This window comes from Sparus aurata, chromosome 12, assembly GCF_900880675.1.
Source record: "Sparus aurata chromosome 12, fSpaAur1.1, whole genome shotgun sequence".
NCBI classification, from domain to species: Eukaryota; Metazoa; Chordata; class Actinopteri; order Spariformes; family Sparidae; genus Sparus; species Sparus aurata.
The window spans coordinates 1,231,155-1,253,295 of NC_044198.1; the positions used below are offsets into that span (position 1 = coordinate 1,231,155).

The 22,141-nt window shown below is 40.0% G+C and overlaps 1 protein-coding gene across 1 annotated transcript in view; it reads right to left on the bottom strand.

Moving 5' to 3' along the window:
- The window catches only part of dcc (DCC netrin 1 receptor), a 474,778-nt gene that overhangs the window by 168,751 nt on the left and 283,886 nt on the right, over window positions 1–22,141 (bottom strand). Inside the window, exons 13-14 of the mRNA XM_030434685.1 lie at window positions 3,040–3,181; window positions 1,491–1,601 (exon numbers count right to left, since the gene is read on the bottom strand). Coding sequence (XP_030290545.1) covers window positions 1,491–1,601; window positions 3,040–3,181 — 253 coding nt within the window. The remainder of the gene's footprint in view (window positions 1–1,490; window positions 1,602–3,039; window positions 3,182–22,141) is intronic.

Consider the following 22,141-nt stretch of genomic DNA (forward strand, 5'->3'; position numbering starts at 1 on the left):
ATCAATAACATTTTATTTCTAAAGAATATTTAACATTGGAATTGGAATGGGAAGAAGACATTTTAGATATCCAAAATAAATAAACAAAACAACAAGAAATAATAAATAAAAAGGACTCTCAGTCTCTGTCACTAAAAATTGCACTTTAATTAAAATACAACCGAAAACATTAAGCCTAACCATTTAGTTTGCATCTTTCACGCTGTACAGTTGTGGAATTGCCGTTTGTGACAGGCTAATTGTACTGGCTGTCAAATATTTGCAGCATTTGTCGAAATGCCGGCTTTTTCAACGTTATCAAAGGGCTGCATCTCTTTAGCGATGTTGCGAACTACACTCTCTGTGAGTGCCCACCATTTTGCAGTGCCATGTTTGTATTTTGATTGTCAACTAAAGGCCCCAGTGATTGTGGACTGTCGGAAAGACGGAGATGGCCCCTCTGTAGCTTAAGTTGTAGTTTTTTTTCCTAGCTTGGAAAAATGCATCGGATGATTATGCTTTAGGTGCAGATACATGTTTGTTGTATTACCACTTTTAGTTGCTACTGTTTTACAACAAATGCGACATATCGGCTCGTCCAGGTGAAGTTGTCAAGACTTTGTTATTTTATTGTTATTTGTGGGTCTAAATAATTTCTGCAAGGGTTTCTGTACCTGTTCATTTTATTTTGAAAAGGTCCATTTTATTTTGAAAAGCTGTTTGAAAATCCGTGTTAAGGCTGGTTTTGGTTGATCACGTCAGTAGCTTACATCCAGGCCATAGATAGGAGCACACAGCCCATTGGTTTATGACCTGTGGTCATTTGGAGATAAAATAAAAAAGAAGACAAAAGACAATGGTTCACCACGGTCATTCGGTTTCAATCCGAAGTGCTCCAACACTGCAGCTGTCACGTTCAGCTGACCAGAGGCTTCACGTGAGAGACACGAGCAAAACAAACAAGCATGCAAATGGGAATTATCGAGGCCGGCAAAATTATCAAGCTCATTTTTATTTACCATATGATTAATTGATTTATTGATTATCGTGACTGGCCTAAATATTATTATTACTATTATTATACATGTTTGTATGCTGCTTGCAAATACTAAATAGGGTAGTTTAAGTAGTTTTCTTTCAGTCACATTTTGGAGAAAAATCTCTTCTAGCTTCTAGCTTGTTTCTTGTGATGATCCACAGCACTTTTGTGGAAATGCAGTTCAGTTTTATAGCTATTTGACAGGATATATAATATCTTGTCAAATGCCTTCCGTATTCTTTCTTTCCGTCTTCCTTTTTCCTTTCCTCTTTCTTCCACATCCACATCAACCTCCTCTTCCCATCCCTCCTCCCTTGAGGCGAATCTACCATCCATCCATCCATCTCAGCCTATAACTGGTTAAATATTTATGTGTGTTGGGACAGTGGAGGTATTTATGGAGGTACATGCTGTTGTACAGATCCCTGCCAACTCTCTCTACCTCTCTCTCTCTGTCTCTCTCTCTTCTTACCATCAAGGTCATTCTCTGGTGTCTCAGCAGTGTACCAGTCACTCACTGGTCCTGTTCCATTGGCTGTCATGGCTGCTACCTGGAAACTGTACTGACTGCCCTTCTCTAGACCTGGAGGGAGAGGGACAGAGACAGAGACAAAAAGAAAAAGAGAATGAGAAAGAAAAAGAGAAAGAACACTTGTGCACACCACTGCTCCTGCTCCTGTAAACAGTGCACCTGTAAACAGTGCTCCTGCTCCTATAAACAGTGCTCCTGCTCCTGTAAACGGTGCTCCTGTAAACACTGTACCTGTAAACAGTGCTCCTGCTCCTGTAAATAGTGTTCCTTTTAACAGTGTGTAGTGAGTGAGTGGAGAGTGAAATATAGTGACTTTATTATATAATAATTAATAAAAAAGTATGCAATAATATAATTATTATTATCAGTTACAATGACCCTCAGAGGGAATGAATAGACAAGGGTTTTTGGTTGAACAAAAACCTTATTATAATTGTTCAATTATTATGTCCTGACATGAATCTTGAAGTTTTTCGTACTCAACTAATTCAGTACAATTCAGTACCATACCAGAAATGTACACTTAGATTTACATTAGATGATAACTGCCTATACCTCTGTATATGGTGAAACCTGTCTAGTGTTGCAATCCTTCTGGTCAATAACAGTATGAACATTAACGAGCTTGACATTGTTTCAAGGGGATTTTGCCATTTTAAAAACAAGGCCTCACTCCCCACATTCAACTATTCCACCAAAACATGACTGTACCTCAGACTTGATTCTGGACTTACGGCCAAGAATTAGGACTTGCTTGCAACTTGTAAAACAATGACTTTGTCATCTTCTGGGTGTTAACAGTTGGTTTAGACACTTCTGGAAGCCATAGCTCTGACTATTTCACTGCTCTCTCCAGATGTATCCTTTTTTAGTTTGACTAGCTACATGAAACATAGTCAAAAAGCTGCTGATTCAGTGGTTAATGTGTCATGCATAAATCTCCTCATTCAAGTTTTACTTAATCTAATGAAATTCCAGTTTCTTATTCTCAGACAGTAAAAACAGTTATTGTTGTTGACATCCACACATAAACACCTGCTACTGGGGAACGAAATTCTGAGCAAACAAACAGATGAAGATTCCATCATTTATGTCTGTCAGCATTAGGTGGCACTCTGTGGAAACATGTTCTGTTCTGTTTAAATCCTCACAGATGGAAACTATGGTCTTGCAGAATCTTGGCCCTTGTTTGGCCAAAACAACAGTACAAAGCAGAGTTTTACCAGGTGTATTTGGAGAAAAGATTAGGGCAAATGTTAAGTCTTGTAATAGTCAGTATTAAAGTATTAATCTGCCCTTGAATATAGTCCTTAATAATGAACTAATTACTCCTGTTTGAGTAACATAATATAATAACTACATTGCCCTGCTGTTGTTTAAAATAACTGAGCCTTTTTAAGACGGAAACTATAAATATTTACAGTAAATTACCAAGACTTCCAGTTTCAATCAAAATATCAAAAGATGAGATCAACCTGCGGAGCCTCACCTGTGAACAGATACCAGAGGTTATTGGGTTCAATGGCCTCTTGGTCTCCACGGCGACCAGTCTTCCTGTATTTTATCTTGTAGGCAGTAATAATGCCATTCTGGGCACTGCGTGGAGGCGGCTGCCATGACACCTTGATGCTCTAAAAGAGAAACACAATAAATAAATAAATACACAACAACAAATAAACTAATCAAGCTAAAAAACATCCATGTGGAGTGGACACTCTCCAAAGATTTACAAATCATAAACAGTTTCACATTTTTTTTTTTTTAAATATAGAAATATACAAAGTAATTTACATGATCCTTAAGAGGTTAACTGCAACCACGTGCATCAACAAGACATGAAGGCAGTATTATGTGTGAGCAAGTGTGTTTTCACTGCAGTGCGGTGTGAAGAGAGAATATAAATCTGACCAGCAATCAGCAGAGTGGCCCATTTGGCTTCTGTTGTGTTTCTGTTGTTGTTCAGATGAGTCTGATGCTGAGACGCTGCTGTTGAATTGTTCGAGTAAAAGTGGGAACTGTGGAATTCCACTGCTAGTTCGCTGCTGTTGAATTGTTCGAGTAAAAGTGGGAACTGTGGAATTCCACTGCTAGTTTGTGTGTGTGTGTTTATCACATATTCTATCTGTATGTGCACGATTGTGTTTGTGTTTGGCTGTGTGTTGCATGCATTTTAATTGCTTTATTTGCATGTTAACAACCCACCTATGACACACACACACACAAACAGAGAGAGAGAGAGAGAGAGAGAGAGAGAGAGAGAGAGAGAGAGAGAGAGAGAGAGAGAGAGACAACAGATGTTTACCCAGCCCCCACTGAGCTCTGCTCTGTGAAACACCTGCCACCAACCATTCGGCTCATATTATCAGTATGACCCTGCGTGTGTGTGTGTGTGTGTGTTAGCTGGGCTCAACATTAATAAATGAAGGCTCATGAATGAGAAAATAAATCAAACTTGGATCTCTCTCTCTCTCTCTCTCTCTCTCTCTCTCTCTCTGGTGGAAATTACGCTATCACTTTGCTTGACTTAATGATCAACACTGAGGTTGTGGACAATTTAGAAAGTGACAAAAACAGCTAGAGTATTTGATAAAATATTTGTTTTTTTCTGATCTCTGGTGTAAATTAAAAGTACATTAATTTAATATTTGACATGCTGCAAAAAAATAAACAAATGTGTAAGAGTCACAAACACTCTTAACAGGTTGATTATCAGTAATTATTACATGGCCTTCCCAACCATCGGTGGTCAATTCTTTTTCCTGTAATTGACCGTTGCTAAGAATATTTGACCGCTGTCAAGGAAACTGGCCTTTTTGCCTCTGATTCACATATTTCGTAGCACTCAGCACTCTAGAATCTTTGCAAAAATAAACAAAATACAGTTGTCATGATTCAGGGTTATAGTCTTCTTGCGGTGTCTTGTTATGTTTTGATTTCCATGCCCTCTTGTGTACTTTAAGGGTATCCTCTATAGATAGATAGATAGAATTACTTTAATGATCCCAGACTGGGAAATTATTTTGTTATGTTCTTCCCTCTGTCTTCTCCCCTTCCTCCTTGCATGTTTGTCTCAGTAATGTCTGTCAGTCAGTAATGTTCCCTCATGCTTTCTCCTCTGTGAGTTCCCCTAGTTATCTCACCTGTCCTTTTCCATCCTCTCTCTCCTCACCTGCTCCTTGTCCCCTCATCAGTGTGTCTGTATACACTGCCTGGCCAAACAAAAAGTTGCCACCTGACTTTAACTAAGCAAATAAGTAAGAGCCTCCTATTGGATAATTATTGCATGGGTAATTATCTTTCAGCTGGCAACAAGTTATTTAACCCTAACTGATGCAATGAGTAGCTTCTCATTTCTTAAACAACCATTTTGAAAGACACTTCTCGTGGTTGTGGAAAAGACAGGGCTTGAAGACCTCCGGCACGGTGCCGGAAATCCGGCGTAGCTATATATATTTTTTTCTAATCATGTTGCCACAGCAACATGATTAAAAAAAACAAACTGTAACCAGTCGTTTAAAGTGAGTTCCAACTACCAGTTATAGTGTGTGGTGTTCTCCGTAGTGCATACCACAGACTAATCGATTCTTCAGCAGAGTATCAGGTTCTTCACGCTCAATATTACAAATCTCGCGTTTACAAAAGCCCTTCTTAACAAGAAGAAGAGGGCGTTCAGGTCTGGAGACAGGGAAGAACTGAGGAGAGTGCAGCATGAACTCAGGGATATGCTGAGGGCCTGTAAAGACGCCTACAGGAGGAAGCTGGAGACCAAACTCCAGCAGAACAATGTGAGGGATGTGTGGACTGGTATGAAGCAGATCACTGGGTGTAAGGTGAGCGGCAGACAGTCATCGGGCAGCCTGGAGAGGGCAAACGAGCTGAACAGATTCTTCAATAGGTTCAGCTCACAGCCTTCTGTCGTCTCCATGACACCTCCAGACCCCCACACACCCTCCCTGCCCCAAATGCTTCCTCCCCTCCTCCCTCACTCCCCTGCTGTGAGCTCTCCTGTGCAGCACCTCTCCTCCTCCTCCTCCTCCTCCTCCTCCACCTTCACCTCCTCCTCCACCTCCTCGTCCTCCACTGGAAGGAAGACTTCCTGCCTGGTTCCTGTTCCAAAGAAGTCGACACCATCAGACCTCAATGACTATCGACCAGGTGCCCTCACATCTTATGTCATGAAGGTGCTGGAGAGACTGGTTTTGGCCAACCTGAGGCCGCAGGTGAGAGCCCTGCTAGACCCTCTGCAATTTGCTTACCAGCCCCACTTGGGAGTTGATGACACTGTCATCTACCTGCTGCAACGAGCCCATTCGCACCTGGATGGTGGAGGAGGCACTGTGAGAATCACATTCTATGATTTCTCTAGTGCTTTTAACACCATTCAGCCACTGCTACTGGGGGAGAAGCTGCGGGTGATGGGTGTACACGACACAGTGATCTCCTGGATTACTGACTACCTGACAGGCAAGCCACAGTTTGTCCGTATGGGCAGTGTTCTGTCTGATGCGGTGGTAAGTGATACAGGAGCTCCACAGGGGACTGTGCTGTCTCCTTTCCTGTTCACCTTATACACCACTGACTTTCAGTACAACACCGGGTCGTGTCACCTGCAGAAGTTTTCTGACGACTCGGCTGTTGTTGCGTGTATAAGTGAGGGACAGGAGGAGTACAGGGCACTGGTAGACAACTTTGTGGAGTGGACTGGACAGAATCACCTGCAGCTGAACATCAGCAAGACCAGAGAGATGGTGATAGATTTCAGGAAGAAGAGGAAGACGGCTTTCCAACCTCTGTGCATTCTGGGAAAGGATGTGGAGGTGGTCGAGGATTACAAGTACCTGGGTGTTACCATCAACCACAGACTGGACTGGAGATCTAACACTGAAGCTGTTTACAAGAAGGGGATGAGCAGACTTTACTTCCTGAGGAAGCTGAGATCCTTCAACGTGTGCAGCAAGATGTTGGAGATCTTTTATCAGTCTGTGGTGGCCAGTGTACTTTTCTTTGCTGTGGTTTGTTGGGGAAGCAGCATCAGAGCCAGCGACACCAACAGACTCAACAAACTGATCAGGAAGGCTGGCTCTGTGATTGGCTGCAAACAGGACACTCTGGAGGCTGTGGTGGAGAGGAGGACACTGAAAAAACTTTTATCCATCATGGATAATCCTCTCCACCCTCTCCAACTCACACTGGTCAGACAGCGGAGCACCTTCTCCTGAAGGCTGCTTCAGCTTCGCTGTCGTAGCAACAGATACAGGAAATCTTTCCTGCCACAATCCATCACTTTATACAACAACTCTCTCACCTCTGCCTGACAGAGAACTCTGGTCTCTCTACTGTTTTGTTGTATATATTATTATTGTTATAGTATATTTTGCATATTTTGTTTTGTTGTATATATAATTATTGTTTACTGTTTATAGCACACTGTGCACTGTATATATACATGAAATGTTTTATTTGCGGACCCACTACTGCTGTAACAAAATAATTTCCCAGTCTGGGATCATTAAAGTAATTCTATCTATCTATCTAAATAGCAGACGAAATGGCAGACGAACCGGCAGATGCAGTGGTGGTTGTTTTAGGCCTATTACTGGCTGAAAAGACAAAAACAAAAACAAAACGACTATAGAAAAAGTCATGGAGACGCCGAGAGTGTGGGCTGTATGCGTTACAGTGCGAGTTGGAGGTGAGTAAAAATTGTCACAAGTATTACAGATAGTTTCAAGAGCAGTGCCCTGGGTGATCAGATCAGTAGACAAGCGCTGCTGACGCTGTGACAGCCGTTGCCCTGGTCCCCGGTCGCGGATGCCACAGACTCTGCACTGGATTAAACTGTGACTTTCTCGCATGAAAAAATATTAAAACTGTAACGTGTTAACAGCGCTAAAGCCAGAATTAAAACAGCCTTTAGCAGCTTTACTGCTATTGCTGTCGATTGCTGTGAACTGGCAGTAGCGATGCTAATGTCTGTTACCCAGTCTATGAGGTTCTGCATTATACGTTAGCATTAATCTAGCGGACTTTATGTTTAGTGATAGTGGCTGTGTGTGTTTTGAACGTTGTTTCAAACTATAATGTGGGTTTAACTGAACATCTCTGATGCTTAAATATATATATTGCCACTTAATATAGGCCTATTGCTTTACTCTTTTTGTTTTATGTATGCCATTTGTACTGTAGGGCAGGCTAATCTTCAATTTGGAGTGACAAATAAAACCTTGAAGCAAAACAATTTCCTTTTATTGGAGAGCTGATATTGATGTTCATACAGTAATTCAGTAACAGTTGTAAATATACCTTTGTACGGTTTATTTTTAACATTTGACCCTATAGACCATTTCTTTACAGTGTCGCAATTTTTTTCCTCATAGTGGGAAGCACAAATGTCATACTGCTGTGTTCCAGGTTGTTAAGAAATCAGACTGATTGTTCATTTCAACACTTCCTGATTGATTACAAACTGAAAAGACAATGGAGAGTGAAAACTATGAGGGACTTCAGGCTGTAATTAAAGCTAAAACAAAATAAGTTAAGTCTCTATTAGACAACAGCTAACGTTAGCATTCACACTCGCTAGCTAACATTATCTTATAAAATATGATTTACTAGATATAATGAAATGGTAATTTCAAATAGGAAGTCTTTATATGCTAATATTATCTAATGGATATTCAAATATGTTGTTTAACCATGAACTAATCACCATATTGTTCATTGCCGATCAAGGGAATCAATCAAATTAAAACAATTTGTTGGATTTCTGAGTTGCAACCTGGAACACAGTCGCAAAATCCTAGCATTTGAACTTGTGTGTAACAGAGGAAAATGACTGCCATTAAGGTCTGTAGGCCCAATAATAGGGACATTTCTGACCAACAGTAGTAGTATGACACAATGTTCGTGTTTTTGAGTGGTTTCCTGTTTTGTTTAAATAGCTCATATAACTGAACGACATCATGTGCTTTGCAAAAGTTTTGTGATGTGAATTCAATTCTCTCGTTTATTTGGTCTCGAGGATGAACACTTTTTGTGAGATAGTGAATGTAATTGTTTAGTCAGAATCTGGTATTTTCTGTTGCCGTGGTAAAATTTCCAAGAAATTTAAAGTGGATTATCATTTTGTACAAAATACACACAGCTCAGAACCAGACAACCTCTTACACATGTACATATTGTATCACACATCTGTTGTTGTGGTCGTATTAGTACAAACACACAGACATACACACTCAGAGTAATGGTGTTTGTGTGTGTGTGTATCCCTCCATCAGCTGTAGTGTAAGTCATCAGGCCAATGAGCAGTTTAAATATTCAGCCAGTGTTACTGTGCCAACGGCCACAGAGGAATTCATTAACATTTAGCTGCACCTGTTCCCTCTGCTGCTCCTCATCCTGCTAATTGATTACAGCAGAAGTGATTACTGAGATGGAGGAGGGAGAGGAAAAGAGGTGCAGAGGGATGGAGATAGAGATTGAATAAATGTTTGTGTGGGCCAAATTCCTCCATATACTCTTTCTCTGTCCCTCTTCCTGGTTAGACGTCACCACTCAGATGTGAGGTCTCCATGGAAACAACCTAGAATTAAAATTCATGTTGGAACAACTCCTACAGAGACGCAAAGAAGCAAACCATCCATGGAGGACGACACCACCACCACACATTGACTACTACATGTAGGGCTGCAGCTATCGATTCTTTTTGTAATCGATTAATCTAGCACTTTATCGATCGATTAATCGAGTAATCGGATATTTTTTTTTTTGCGTTTTTAAACAACCAAAACAAATAATGCATAACGAAAATGATGTGGCTGTAAAATGATCAAGCATTTCTCAAAAAAACAGAGGTATTCATTCCAACTCCAACATTTGGCTCCAAAACTAAGCCCATTTATTAAGTGCCAGTGCCAATAATTAAACAACAGTACAGTTAAATCAACTTACTGTAAAACATGTATAACATGTAAAACTGTGAATACAAACTTAAATAGTAAAGGCCATTTGGCCTTGGTTTTGTTTTCTTCATACAACATTACAAAAAAAGGATTGCACCTTCTGCAAATTACCCACCTGAGAACAAAGAATGAATATAAAATATCTAGCCAAACAGGTACACAATGTGTACAATTTATAAAAAAAAAAATACATGTAAATAAAACAATTATAAATAAATAAAATAAATAAATTATAAATAAGACTTTTTCAGTCTTCAGTCCCCAAATCCATGATAATCACACTAATTCGCCAATCACAAGGAGGCAAATACACTGTGTGGGAAGACTAGGGTCCTACCTACTCCACATTATACGTGTCCTCCTGGAACTGAAACTTATCCTGAACTGTCAGGAATCATTTCAAAGTGACACAGACACATTGGATTAGCCGGTTGAGGCGGTGTAATGCACTCAAACAGAGTTTATAATCACAAAACAGCCAATGTAGCACATAATTCATGATCATGTCTGTATAAAGTGATGTTTATTTTTGCTCTTCTTCGGCGGCTGTTTCAGTGAGTTTTGGGCGCAGAGTGATGAGACGTATACCGTTGAAATTTGTAGAGTCCCAGCTTTCATATGACATGCTGTATGTGGCATTAGCATGAAGTAGCGTAATCGCTAACGCCGATTTTTCGGACATGCGCCATTAGTGGTTTTTTCTACGTGCTCCTTTAGTTGCTTGGTGTCGGAATTGAGTTTCGATTAGGTGAAAATGATTATCATGAGCGTTTAGCCGAGCTTCTTCCCGTTAAGTTGGTGTGCTGCATTAATATGTTGCTACATGGTTAGCATGCTCGCATGTATAATGCAACATGCGCAGCTCGGGTTGAAGAGATTAAAAACATCAAAGCTAAACATCATATCTAGTCAAACCGCATCACGACATCACTACAAATACAGAGCTAAATTGTGCCAGCCAGCTAAATTGAAAATGTATGACGCGCTGGTGTGCTTCCTGAACAACGGTCCGTGTGGAACAATCAGATCTCTGCGCGTATAGTGCGCGTCATAGGAATTTAACGAGGCTTCGAGGCAGAGTTTTTGCCTCGAGGAATTTTTATAATCGAGTAACTCGTTGAATCGTTTCAGCCCTAACTACATGTGTAACCTCCTTTTATGTAACTACTGTTGTCAATGTTGTAGTCAGTAAATGTATCACTTCAACATGTTTTGTTATTATTACAATACCATCTGCTACTGCTAAGACTGTTACCACTGCTCCAATTACAGATACTAATACTTTTAATACTAGTGCTGCTCTTACTGTTATTACTTCTCTCAAATACTTCTATTACTGCTGCTACTCCTATTGATATTACTGATACTAATGATGCTAATGATTTAAAACAAAATGATTGAAATCAAATTAACATGTACACATGCGATGAATAAACTAATTATCAGGCAAACATCTAAGTTTGTTTATCAGATTTCTCATAATCAGATAACTGCCTTTTTCCAGATGAAAGATATCAGATTATGCTATTTTCTCTCTCTCTCTATCTCTTTCTCGCAGTGTTGCACTCTTGCACTGTCAGCATGCATACCTGTCAACCCTCCCGTTTTTTCCGGGAAATTCCGTTATTTTAATCATCTGTCCCGCCGTCTTCCCGTTTACATATTTTCCCTTAAATCTCCCGTGTTTTCCCTCCGGCCCAGCAGGTGGCAGTACAGTAGTTGTAGCGCCCCAAGTACGCATGAAGATTCGTGAGATTCGGGATTCAAGCCCCCAACAACTTCAAGCGGGATTCGAGTCGTTAATTCCTTAAGTTTCGTTTCATTAAAACCGAAAGTAAACACGGTCGCTACGTGACTGAAGGTCTATTTTTAGAATGGCAATTGAATGAATCGGAGCTACGTTATCAGTTAGTTGTTTAGTCAACACCTGAGAACTCGTCTGAAACGGAGAGTCTCCTGCTGTGTGCTACATGTGTGAAATAACAACTGTAGTCTGGACTTTGTCCGCAGTATATCTGTGTAAACGACTTCATCCAGCGTCTCTCCCTCCCCTCTGGCACCGTGAGTTACCATGGTTACTGAAACTTTATAATGTTGATCAGTAAGAAGTTTTTGGTTAGTTTGACTGTACAAAATCATGAATGTAGCCTGATTGTAGCTCAATGCTGAAATCTTGTATTATAACATATAGAACAAATGTAAAGCCTCAGAGCTTCTTTGATTATTAACAGTATGTTAGTGATGACAGAAAGGTGATAACTCGCCATCAGACTGACAAGGCTGCAAAAGTTGCTGTTTGCATGATGTATTTTTCTGTTAAACGATAAGTGGCTCAGTTTAACAATATTAATAATAATAATAATAATAATAATAATAATAATAATAATAATAATGATGATAAATGATAATGATGATGAGAAGAAGTAGAAAAATAGCGTACTGAAAAGTTCTGTAGATGGTTGATTATTTGAAAGAGCAAATCTTGAGAGAAGCTTGGCAAAAAAAGGAACAGTTTGATTTCATTGATTGAAAATTACATTGAAAAGACAAAAAACTGAATAGAACAGCTGTTCAGAGCATCCTCCTGTAAAACACTGTTGGTCAAATATTTAAACTTGATGTCTGCATTAGAGGACATGGTGTGGGGTGAGGCTGTAAATCTTGTCATTTTTGCATGTGTCAAGTAACGTGCCCTGTAACATGTTTCACAAATTACAAATTGGAAATATGACTTGGCTACAGCTTGAAAAAGGGTTTCAGTCAAAAGATATTTTGCTTTAATCCATGCATTTGTTGCAGCAAGAAAGGCAGAGGAGGAAAGGTGAGAATTGTAATAAGCTAAGAGAATGAGAAAAATAGTGAACTAGCCTACAGATGCAACAGATAGCCAATAGAGATACTAACCTGTAACCTACTGTACTGTAGCCGAGGCGAACAAAATGAAAGGACATGCAATGAATCAGAATATTTTAAGGCCATGTTCAGTCGCAGTATGAATTATCCATCAATAATATTTATGGATGTTTGGATAGATAAGTAATATTGTGACTAAACATGGCATTAAAATATTCGGTCATGATTCAGTAGTATACTTAGACTTTTCCTTTTAAAAATTCAACAGAGGATGAGACAGGAGAGAGAGATGAAGAGGTTGAAGGGACAGAGACAGGAGGAGAGGAGAGAGAAAGAGCAGGAGAAGGAACCAGTGAGATGCATGTGGAGTCAGGTCCATTATCAGCCCATGACCCAGCTACATACAAAGGCCAGAGTCACTGCTCTGATGAAGAAAAAGGTAATACTTCTTGTAAGCTATGGTATTACTGTACTTATTGTTACCTATCTCTCTCTGTGTGTGTGTGTGTGGGGGGGGGGGGTTCGCAGAGGATTTCCCTTATTTTCAAATCCCAATGTTGACAGGTATGTCAGCATGTTCAAATCAAATGTTTTAAAAAAATCAAAAGTAATGATAATTACAATAATTGCATTATACTGTATTAGTCCTTACCATACCTGTATACAACAACACTAACTTCCACCACAGTCCATTAAATATCTTTACAAGAGGTAAAAGCTCCAAACAATCCCAAAACTAAAGGAAATACCTTAAAGAATAATCTAACATGAAACAATTTCTCAAAAATATATATTTATTGTATTGTCAACAAACATCTGACAACTATGCCACAAAACTGTATGTATTCTAACTCTCTGAGAGTTAGAATACATACAGTTTTACAGTTAGAGAGTTAATGCTCTTGTCCTGTCCTGTCCTGTCTTCTCCTCTCCTCTCTGTCTGTGACTGTCACTATCTGTAGCTTTTAACTTAGCGTAACAGCACTCGTAATTGAGTAGGCTTTTGAACAATGCAGGATAAATGTTGCAGACAGCCTGGACCTGGCGCTTTTAGTAAATGGGATGTATGTTGTTGTAACTTATGTAGCTATGTGTGGTATCCTCTTACCCCGCGAAGCACGGTGTGAGTAGCAGGCTCCGTCCACACGCTGCTGCAGCTGCTAGCTCCGCCCGTTGGAAAGAGTGTGGGGTGGACTCAACCATTTGTAAGAATAGGAGGGGGGGTGGACTAAATCTTTAAAGATGTAAATAGCACATTATTGCGCAATTATAATGAGCATCGCTTACATTGTGCTTTCAATAAATGCTACTGCATTGTTAAAAAATTATGAATTGTGTCTCTCAGCCACAATAGCTACAAAGCTGTTTATTTAAAAAATGTGTCTGGTAAATCTAAAAAAAAGTAGTGTATTTTAAATCATAGTTTCGTAAAGAACACAAGACATCAAAGTAATTTATTTATTTATTTATTTTAAAATTACAGGGCAAAACTAATGATGGGGCTACTCTAGATTAGATTAGATTCAACTATGTATGCAGTCTCTCCAAATAGCCTACAATAAGGGGATACAAACACATCCTGTTTTATAATACTGGGCGATTCAAATTTAATTGCCAGTAAAGTATTTAATTAAATAAATAAATGCTACAATAATTGCACAAGTTTGTCAATACCTAAATTTTAAAATATTCTTTGTACAGTTAAAGCAAACTAGACTGATTGTAAATAATAGAAATATTTTATAGATACAAATTTGTATCAGTTTTTTCTAGTATATATTTTTCTTTGTTCACCATGGCTGTTTTATCGCAATTGCTGTATAATTCAATGACACCTTGTCTCTGTAATCCACTTTAAATGGTCAATTCTTTAGAAAACCTTACCTGAATAAATCTAGGCTTTTTTGCCTATGTGAGATTATCTCAGTGATACACATATCATTACTCCAAGCTGAACTAGTGCAGCTATTTGATGAAGCATGTATTTATTATATTAGTTATTTCCTAACCATATATTAATTTGAACAACTTCAGCAGCAACAGTGCTTAGTGCTGCTTAAAGCTCCACATTTTCTTCCTCTGTACCTGGATGGTGCCTGTCTGCAGCACCGAAGCACTCCGCTAGAGACGTCTGTCTTGCCCAAGCAGCAGCACCTGACACTGTTCTCTTCTCTTCTGTCCGCCTCATATTCTGTGTTCGGGTTTAAGCTGAGGTATTTCACAAGGTTTGTTGTGTTGACACAACTCCTTACTGTTTTTCCACAAACATCACAAACCGCGTCTTGGCTGTTTGTGGAGCTGAAATAGCTCCGCACATGGCTCTGTTGATCCTCTGCCATTGTGTCTACAGACAGTGATCAGCGTGCTGCTGCGCTTGCGCATTACGCACTTACCCAGGCGGAAAAAAGTAGTTCCCACCAACCGCAAGCCATTTAGACAAGATCTCAATAGTTTAGTTACTTTCCACTGTGATCCTGTTAATAATATACATTACCTCAAATGACTGAAGTATCAAAAGTATCAATATTTTGATTTGAGAATCAATTTTTGAGCATAAAGATCTGGTATCAGAAGGTATCGATATTTCAGTATCGATCCACACATCACTACCTCACACACACTAACTAGCAGAGGTGAGCTTCAGCAATGGCGAGTCCGGAGGGAAAGTTGGCATTTTCAAAGTGGAAGAACAGACGCTACTTTAATCTCTTTTGTCTACGTCCGTTGTAAGCAACTCTAATCTAATTAATCATCTCTGTACAGCACACACTTCTACAAAACTAGTGGCGGAAAAAACAGTTGTTGACACTGTTGATGACAGCAGGCCAGGTGTGGCTAATGTGAGCTCTGCTAACAAAGAAGGACACAGAGTGACACAGCGCCACTTTCAGCACAGTGAACGAGAATCACGTCCTCAGCGACGCGAATCATGAGTGACAGACAGCGTGAACGTGATTCACGTCCTGGCGTCCCTCGTTCGCGAACGACCTGTTGAGGACATGAATCACGTTTGCGCTGTCACTGAATCAACATGAACGAGAATCACGTTCGCGAACGTGAGTGACTTTTACTGTGCAGTAAAATCACTTAACGTGATGCCACACGGATGTTAGCAACACAGCGCTAATTTTAGCAGTATGGTTACTGAACGTGAATCAACTCCTCTGCCCTGAGTGAGTGAGTGAGTGAGTGACACAGCGCCACTTTCAGCACAGTACGTGAACGAGAATCACGTCCTCAGCAACTCTGTGTGCAGTATGTTCGTGAATCATGAACGAATCACAGTGCGAACGTGAATCACGTCTTCACAGTTCTCTGTGTGAGTCGCGGCAGTCCCACTCCCGGCCAGCATGCTCGCTGCTGAGCTCAACTGAACTGAGATATAATAAAAATAAACCATAATAAAAAAGATCCCTACTACTATCAATGTTGAGCTTGGCGTTACTGTTAAAAATGCACTTCCAATAAAGTGAGTATTGGCAAAACCGGTTATCATTTTTATGTTGAGGTGGCAGGGGTGTTGTTGGCAGCTGCCGAATGTAACTAATAAAGTAACGTGTAATCTAACTTAGTTACTTTTAAAAACAAGTAATCAGTAATCAGTAATACAATAAGGTAATCTATCAGTATCTTATCAGTAATACAATATTTTTTCAAGGTAACTGTGCCAACACTGCTGATGCTAATAGCCCTATTCACACAGAGACTCTGTATTATCTCTGGAGCAAATTCTCACCAATTCTCTGCATTTGTTTGTTCACACTGAACCAAGTAACTGCAGATCTAAGAGAGGTGTGAAGGTACACATCGTGATGTTGACGTCTGTGTGTTTTTTTCAGCGTGTTTCCCCCAGTTTCCACCAGTTAATCTAAACATGAACCTACCAACTGTTCATAATCATATTAATGAAGTTATAATGGAGGCCGTTTACTGGTGCAAAGCTCACTGACGTCTCAGTCAGGAGGGCTGACCGTCACAGTGATGTTATTCAATACAAGTTGTCGGAGACAGAAACTACAACCACACAACAGTGAAAAGAGACAAACACTTAATGAGTGTTGCTATTGCTCATATAAGTTGCCAAAGACACGACTATGTACTACGTTACTGTTGTTTGGTCCTGTTACATTGCTTTGTGGACATTTCTCTATATTTTGTTTAGTGAAGGATCTGTTTAGTTATCAGACTATGTACACCATCATACTGACATGCCCCGTTCCATCCCGCCGTCTTATCCATTGACACAGGTTTGATTTGCCAATGCTGCGCCTCTGATACTACCTCCAGAGGCGCATCAGCGCCGCAGTGAAACTGTACCCCTTTTTGGCATCTGAGAGGATCGGCGCAAGATTCCGGCATCGGGCTGAGACCCACTAAGTCAGATTGGGAAGGAGAAGGAACAGACACACATCGAAGGAGCACTTAAAACCTGTGGCTACCAAAAACTGGACCTTTGTCAAAACCACTAAAAGACCAAGGGCAGACAGAACGGAGGAGACAAGAAAATGTAACAATATGGTCATTCCCTATGTCGCAGGAAGATCTGAGAAACACAGGAGGATCTTTATTAAACATCATATCCTGGTTCACTTTAAACATACCAACACACTGAGGCAGAGACAAAACTCCCAGACGTAAACAGAGTAATGTAGTTTATGCTGTTTAATGCAGCCAGGACTGCACAGATTTGTACACTGGGGAGACAGAACAACCTCTCCATAAACCAACGGCACAACACAGGAGGGTCAACTTCTCAGGTCATGACTCTGCTGTCCACTTAGATCTGAAGGAGAAAAATCATTCTTTTGAGGACAACAATGTAAACATCTTGGCCAGAGAAGACAGATGGTTTGAAATAGGAGTAAAGGAATCCATCTATGTCCAACTGGAACGTCAGTCTTTGAACAGAGGAGGTGACCTAAGACAATACTTATCACCCCCCTACAATGCTGTACTGGGTTCTCTCACCAGACAACTTAACAACCATTCACACCTGGGCTCACCTAGCCTTAGTGACCCACATGAAGGCCAGTTGGACCAACAACCCACAAGTGGCCCTAACGACTCGGAAACTCAGAGCTCAAACATGTCAGTAACGACTCTGTAAGGACACTCGCACAAAGAGTTTAAAAGCCTGTAACTCCCCTCCACTTAGATAGAACTGAAGAAGCCTCTTGGATGAGAAGGAAACATCTTCAATAAAGTGAAACATGCATTTACTGCTGTTGCTACTATTGTCTTGAATGATGATGCTAACGCTTTTTTTTCTGCTGCTGCTACTTCAATAACTGCCTCTGGTACTTCTCTCACAGCCACTGCTGCTACTACTTCTATACCTCTGTGGCTCTTTCTGAGGTTTCTTCCATCGTCTTTTTTCTTCCCACTGTTAAACGTTTTTTTTTTTTCCATTCCCATTGATGTAATGTGATTGTGAATTTGGGCAATATATATAAAATGCATTTGATTTGATTTGATTGCTACTACTGTCACTTTGTAACTGCTTCTGTAATAGGTTCAACTATTACTTTTTCATGCAGCTTCAGCTCTTAGTGGCAGTAGCTGACATCAGACATGCATTGAAAATGATTGTTCTAAATCCACTTTACACCTGCTGCAAATGATGCAGCTGCACCACAGTCTGCTTTTTTCATTGAGTTGTTGAATTTCATCTCCTTCACAGTTCTCACTGAACTAAATGGACTCCGTGGATCAATTAAGTTGGTTTCAGACGTACTTACTCTCTGACTCATCTTCAGTTTTTTCTCTGTCTAAGCGGCCCAGAAAATGTTGGAAGCAGAAATCCCTCATGCAGTTGCTTTGTATTCAGATGTAGTTGGCATATAGCAGCAAGGCAAGAGAAGATGTGGCCTTGTTCACAGCCTTCAAATGGGCAAAGAGCCTCTTTTTATTTTTTCCCCCAGAGGACATGAGGAAAAAACAGGGAGGTCTGCAGAAAGTTAATGAAGACAGCACTCATAATAATTACTTATTATAACGAAAAGGACAGTGATTATCACAACAAGCAAGACGTTTGAGGGAAACACAATGAACAAATACTGCAGTAATACCAACACAACAATACTGCTAATATTGCTTAATAAATAATAATAATTAAATCTCTGATACCACAACTGTTGCTACAATACTATTAAATAGAATGACTTGTAATACTGTTATATCTACTATTGCTCATTCTATTACTACAAATCAATCAATCAATCAATCAATCAAAGCTTTATTGTCATTTTGTTGTACCAACAAAGCAGCCCAGCAAAAATGAGATAACATTTCTCCAGAATCAATAACAGAAGACAATAAATAACACACAATATATAAATATAATCATTTAAAACTAAGACTATGACTAAGGGCTCGTGAAGTACATCAGTGCACATGCTCCAGATCAGCAGTTCATCCATCTACAGCTTGTTGAAGGAAGCTGTTGAAATGTCTGTTATTTCGGCCTTTATGACTTCGGAACCGTTTTCCTGATGGGAGCAGTTCAAAGAATGTGTGGAGAGGGTGGGAGGCGTCCCTGACGATGTTCAGTGCTCTGCTCCTGCAGCAGCTTTGGAAGAGTTCATGGATGGAGGGGAGGGAAACTCCGATGACCCTCTCAGCTCCTCTCACTATTCTTTGCAGGTCTTCTTTGTTTGATATACTGCAGCTGGAGTCCCATGTCGAGATACAATACGTCAGAACACTCTCCACCACACCATAGTAGAAAGTCTTGAGGATGCTGGTGGGAAGAGAGGCTTGTTTCAGCTTCCTCATGAAATACAGTCTCCGCTGGGCCTGTTTCATGATCCCTGAGGTGTTTTTATTCCAGCTTAGGTCCTATGAGACCTGCACTCCGAGGAACTTGATGTTCTCCACTCTCTCCACTGTGCGGCCACTGATGCTGAGAGGAGCGTGCTCAGGCTGTGACCTCCAGAAGTCTATGATCATCTCCTTTGTTTTGTACGCATTGAGCACCAGATCATTTTCTCTGAATCAACCCTCTAGGTGTTTAACTTCTTCCCTGTACATTGATTCCTCATTTCTATGAATTAGTCCCACCACTGTGATGTCACCTGCGAACCTGATGATCTGGTTCCCCTCGTGTCTGGATGCACAGTCATGTGTTAGAAGTGTAAACAACAAAGGACTTAGTACACAACCTTGAGGAGATCCTGTGCTCAGCGTGATGGAGTTGGAAGTGTTATTTCCGACACGGACAGACTGAGGTCTCTCTGTTAGAAAGACCTGGATCCAGAGGCATGTGGCGGTGTTCAGGCCAAATAGGAGGAGTTTCTCCATTAGTTTCTGGGGGTTGATGGTATTGAATGCTGAGCTGAAATCAATGTACAGGATTCTGGCGTAGGTGTCTTTCTGTTCTATAGTTTATGATACACTGTACAAAATAAATTCCAACTCATAATATTTGGCATAGGAAATAAGAAATTGCCCCATCTTTCATACCAAGCACTTGTTCTGCCTCAGTGAGTCAGCCCCGATGACTTAGAATCTTTTAGTGTGAGTGTAAAAGTTCTGTCCTCTAGTCCTCATGAAAATCAGCTTTGAGAATTTAGTTCATGTTTCATCTATATGTAGGCTGAACTCCTTCGTTTCACTTTATTTGCAGTTGTTTAACATTTTAAATTACTTTTGTTCAAAGGGACTATGCATAACTGTCACATCGAGTAAATTAACAGAAGTGACAATTCAAAGGTGGTCGAAATCAAAGAGAGAGTTTTAGTTTAGTTTCTTCTCTTAATGTTCTGTCCAAGAATGTTGCATTGAAATTTTGAGCTTTGTCACTTAAATTTCACAGTGGTGTGTGACTCTGGCGTCAGGCCAAGCAAATGTTTTCCATCTTCTCTGAGCTGTGTGCATTAACTAGATGACATGTTAACATACTGCTATTATAAAACAATGAGTATGAATGTTTTGGTATGCATCATGTGCTGTCAAAGTGTGTTGCTCTTTGTAAATGTTAATGTAAACCTCAGGCTGATGTTAATGAAAGTGGAGCTCAGAGTAAAGAGGCTGTGATTCAAAAGCAAAATGGGTCATAAAGTCATCTTGCAAAAGTGCTGTACCCATGTTTGGTGTCTGATGAATATTGAATCTTATGTATTACTCATACTGGATCATATTTCAACTTCTCCTCAAACTGCTAAAAGCCTGTCTCTTGCTTTGCATACAGGGGGAGTTATTTTGTAGTCTATTGTTGCTGATACAGTACAGATGAGTACCAACAGTAGAATTGTATTTCCCTGTGTACTTAGATTCCTTGTATTCATTTGTCCAATCGATGGATGACAAAGCTTTGAGGATCAAAGAAACTTAATCAACTGAATCAAGAATTAATTCAGTGGGTTGCTCTTTTTGTTTCCATATGCTGAGATGCAGTGTGAGAGCTGCATAAAGAACACCTTATTCACTCTGTGACCCACACACACGCGCGCACACACACACACACACACACACACACACACACAGAAGGCCAGGTCAGTAAACACTCCCTGAACTCAGTATGTGGTTGTTTGTTCATGTCCTCTGGGTAAGGACTGTGTGTGTATATACTGCATGTGTGTGAGTGTATAAATGTCGTCTGTGTCTCTATTTACTCTGTAATACAACATGCAGCCCCATGCTGCATGATGCAGTGTGCGTGGATGTGTTTAGAAAATAAACGGCTTTCAGATTTTAGAACAATATATTCAAAATACTGATGGAGATATGTTTGGGCACTCGGGTCTCTGTGTACACAGAAAATGTAAAAAACATTGAGGGTTCTTTTAAAGGATAATTTTGGTCGATTCAACATGCAGCTTTACTGCTGAAGCTACCCTTCAATTGCCAGTACTGAAGACGAGAACATTTTTGGTCTTGTTTGGACTACCAGAAGACAGGGCTGTAAACAAACCGGTATGTGGCTGCTTGCACAAACACACTGTTGTAACCACTTTTTTTTTTAATTCATTTTGAGTCATACCCATCATACATGTTAAGATGCTTAAAACACAGTGTAAAGTTCTGCCCCCATGGGTTAGCTGTCAATGCTAAGTCTCTGTTCAAGGAGCCCTGTAAGGGTTGGACCAAAAATGTTCGCGTCTTCGGTACTGGCAAGTCAAGGGTAGCTTGAGCAATAAAGTTGCATGTTGAAATCGACCGAAATTATCCTTTAAGAAATGATCGCTCAGAATTAAAGCGCCACAGTGATCCAATTGTAACTATAACTATAATAAATTATTGACCGTCTTGAGAGTAATGCAGGGATTAAAAATAAATGTATTTATTTATTGCTCCATAAACAGAGAAACAGCAGTGAATGATCTTATAATGTTCAGGTGATAAGCACAGAAAAGATGATCATTCTAAGCAAAGCTAAACATTACTACAACCCAACATATCTACAGCTTCTGACTTCATTTGATAGTTGAGAAAGTGAGTTAATGACTGATTTTCTTCCAAAAATGATTGAGAGGCTTGATAATAATCTATCAAACGGGGCAGGTCTGACTGAATTCTATTACTGCTGAGACTACTATTACACTGAGCCTTTTGTACACAAAGTCGAATAACGAACAAAGTGTCGATAAAAATAAAATCAGTTGTTTACCTACTGTCTGAAGTGTGTGCTTTCAATTTCTGTACACATTGCTTTTTATCGGAAGAAATAGGATCTCCCATTGACTTCAATACAGCCGACACCACAGACAGATTCAGTGATGCAATTATCCTTCCTTCTCTTTTAAGTTCCTTGGTCACTGGTCCCTCCCTTGTCCAATC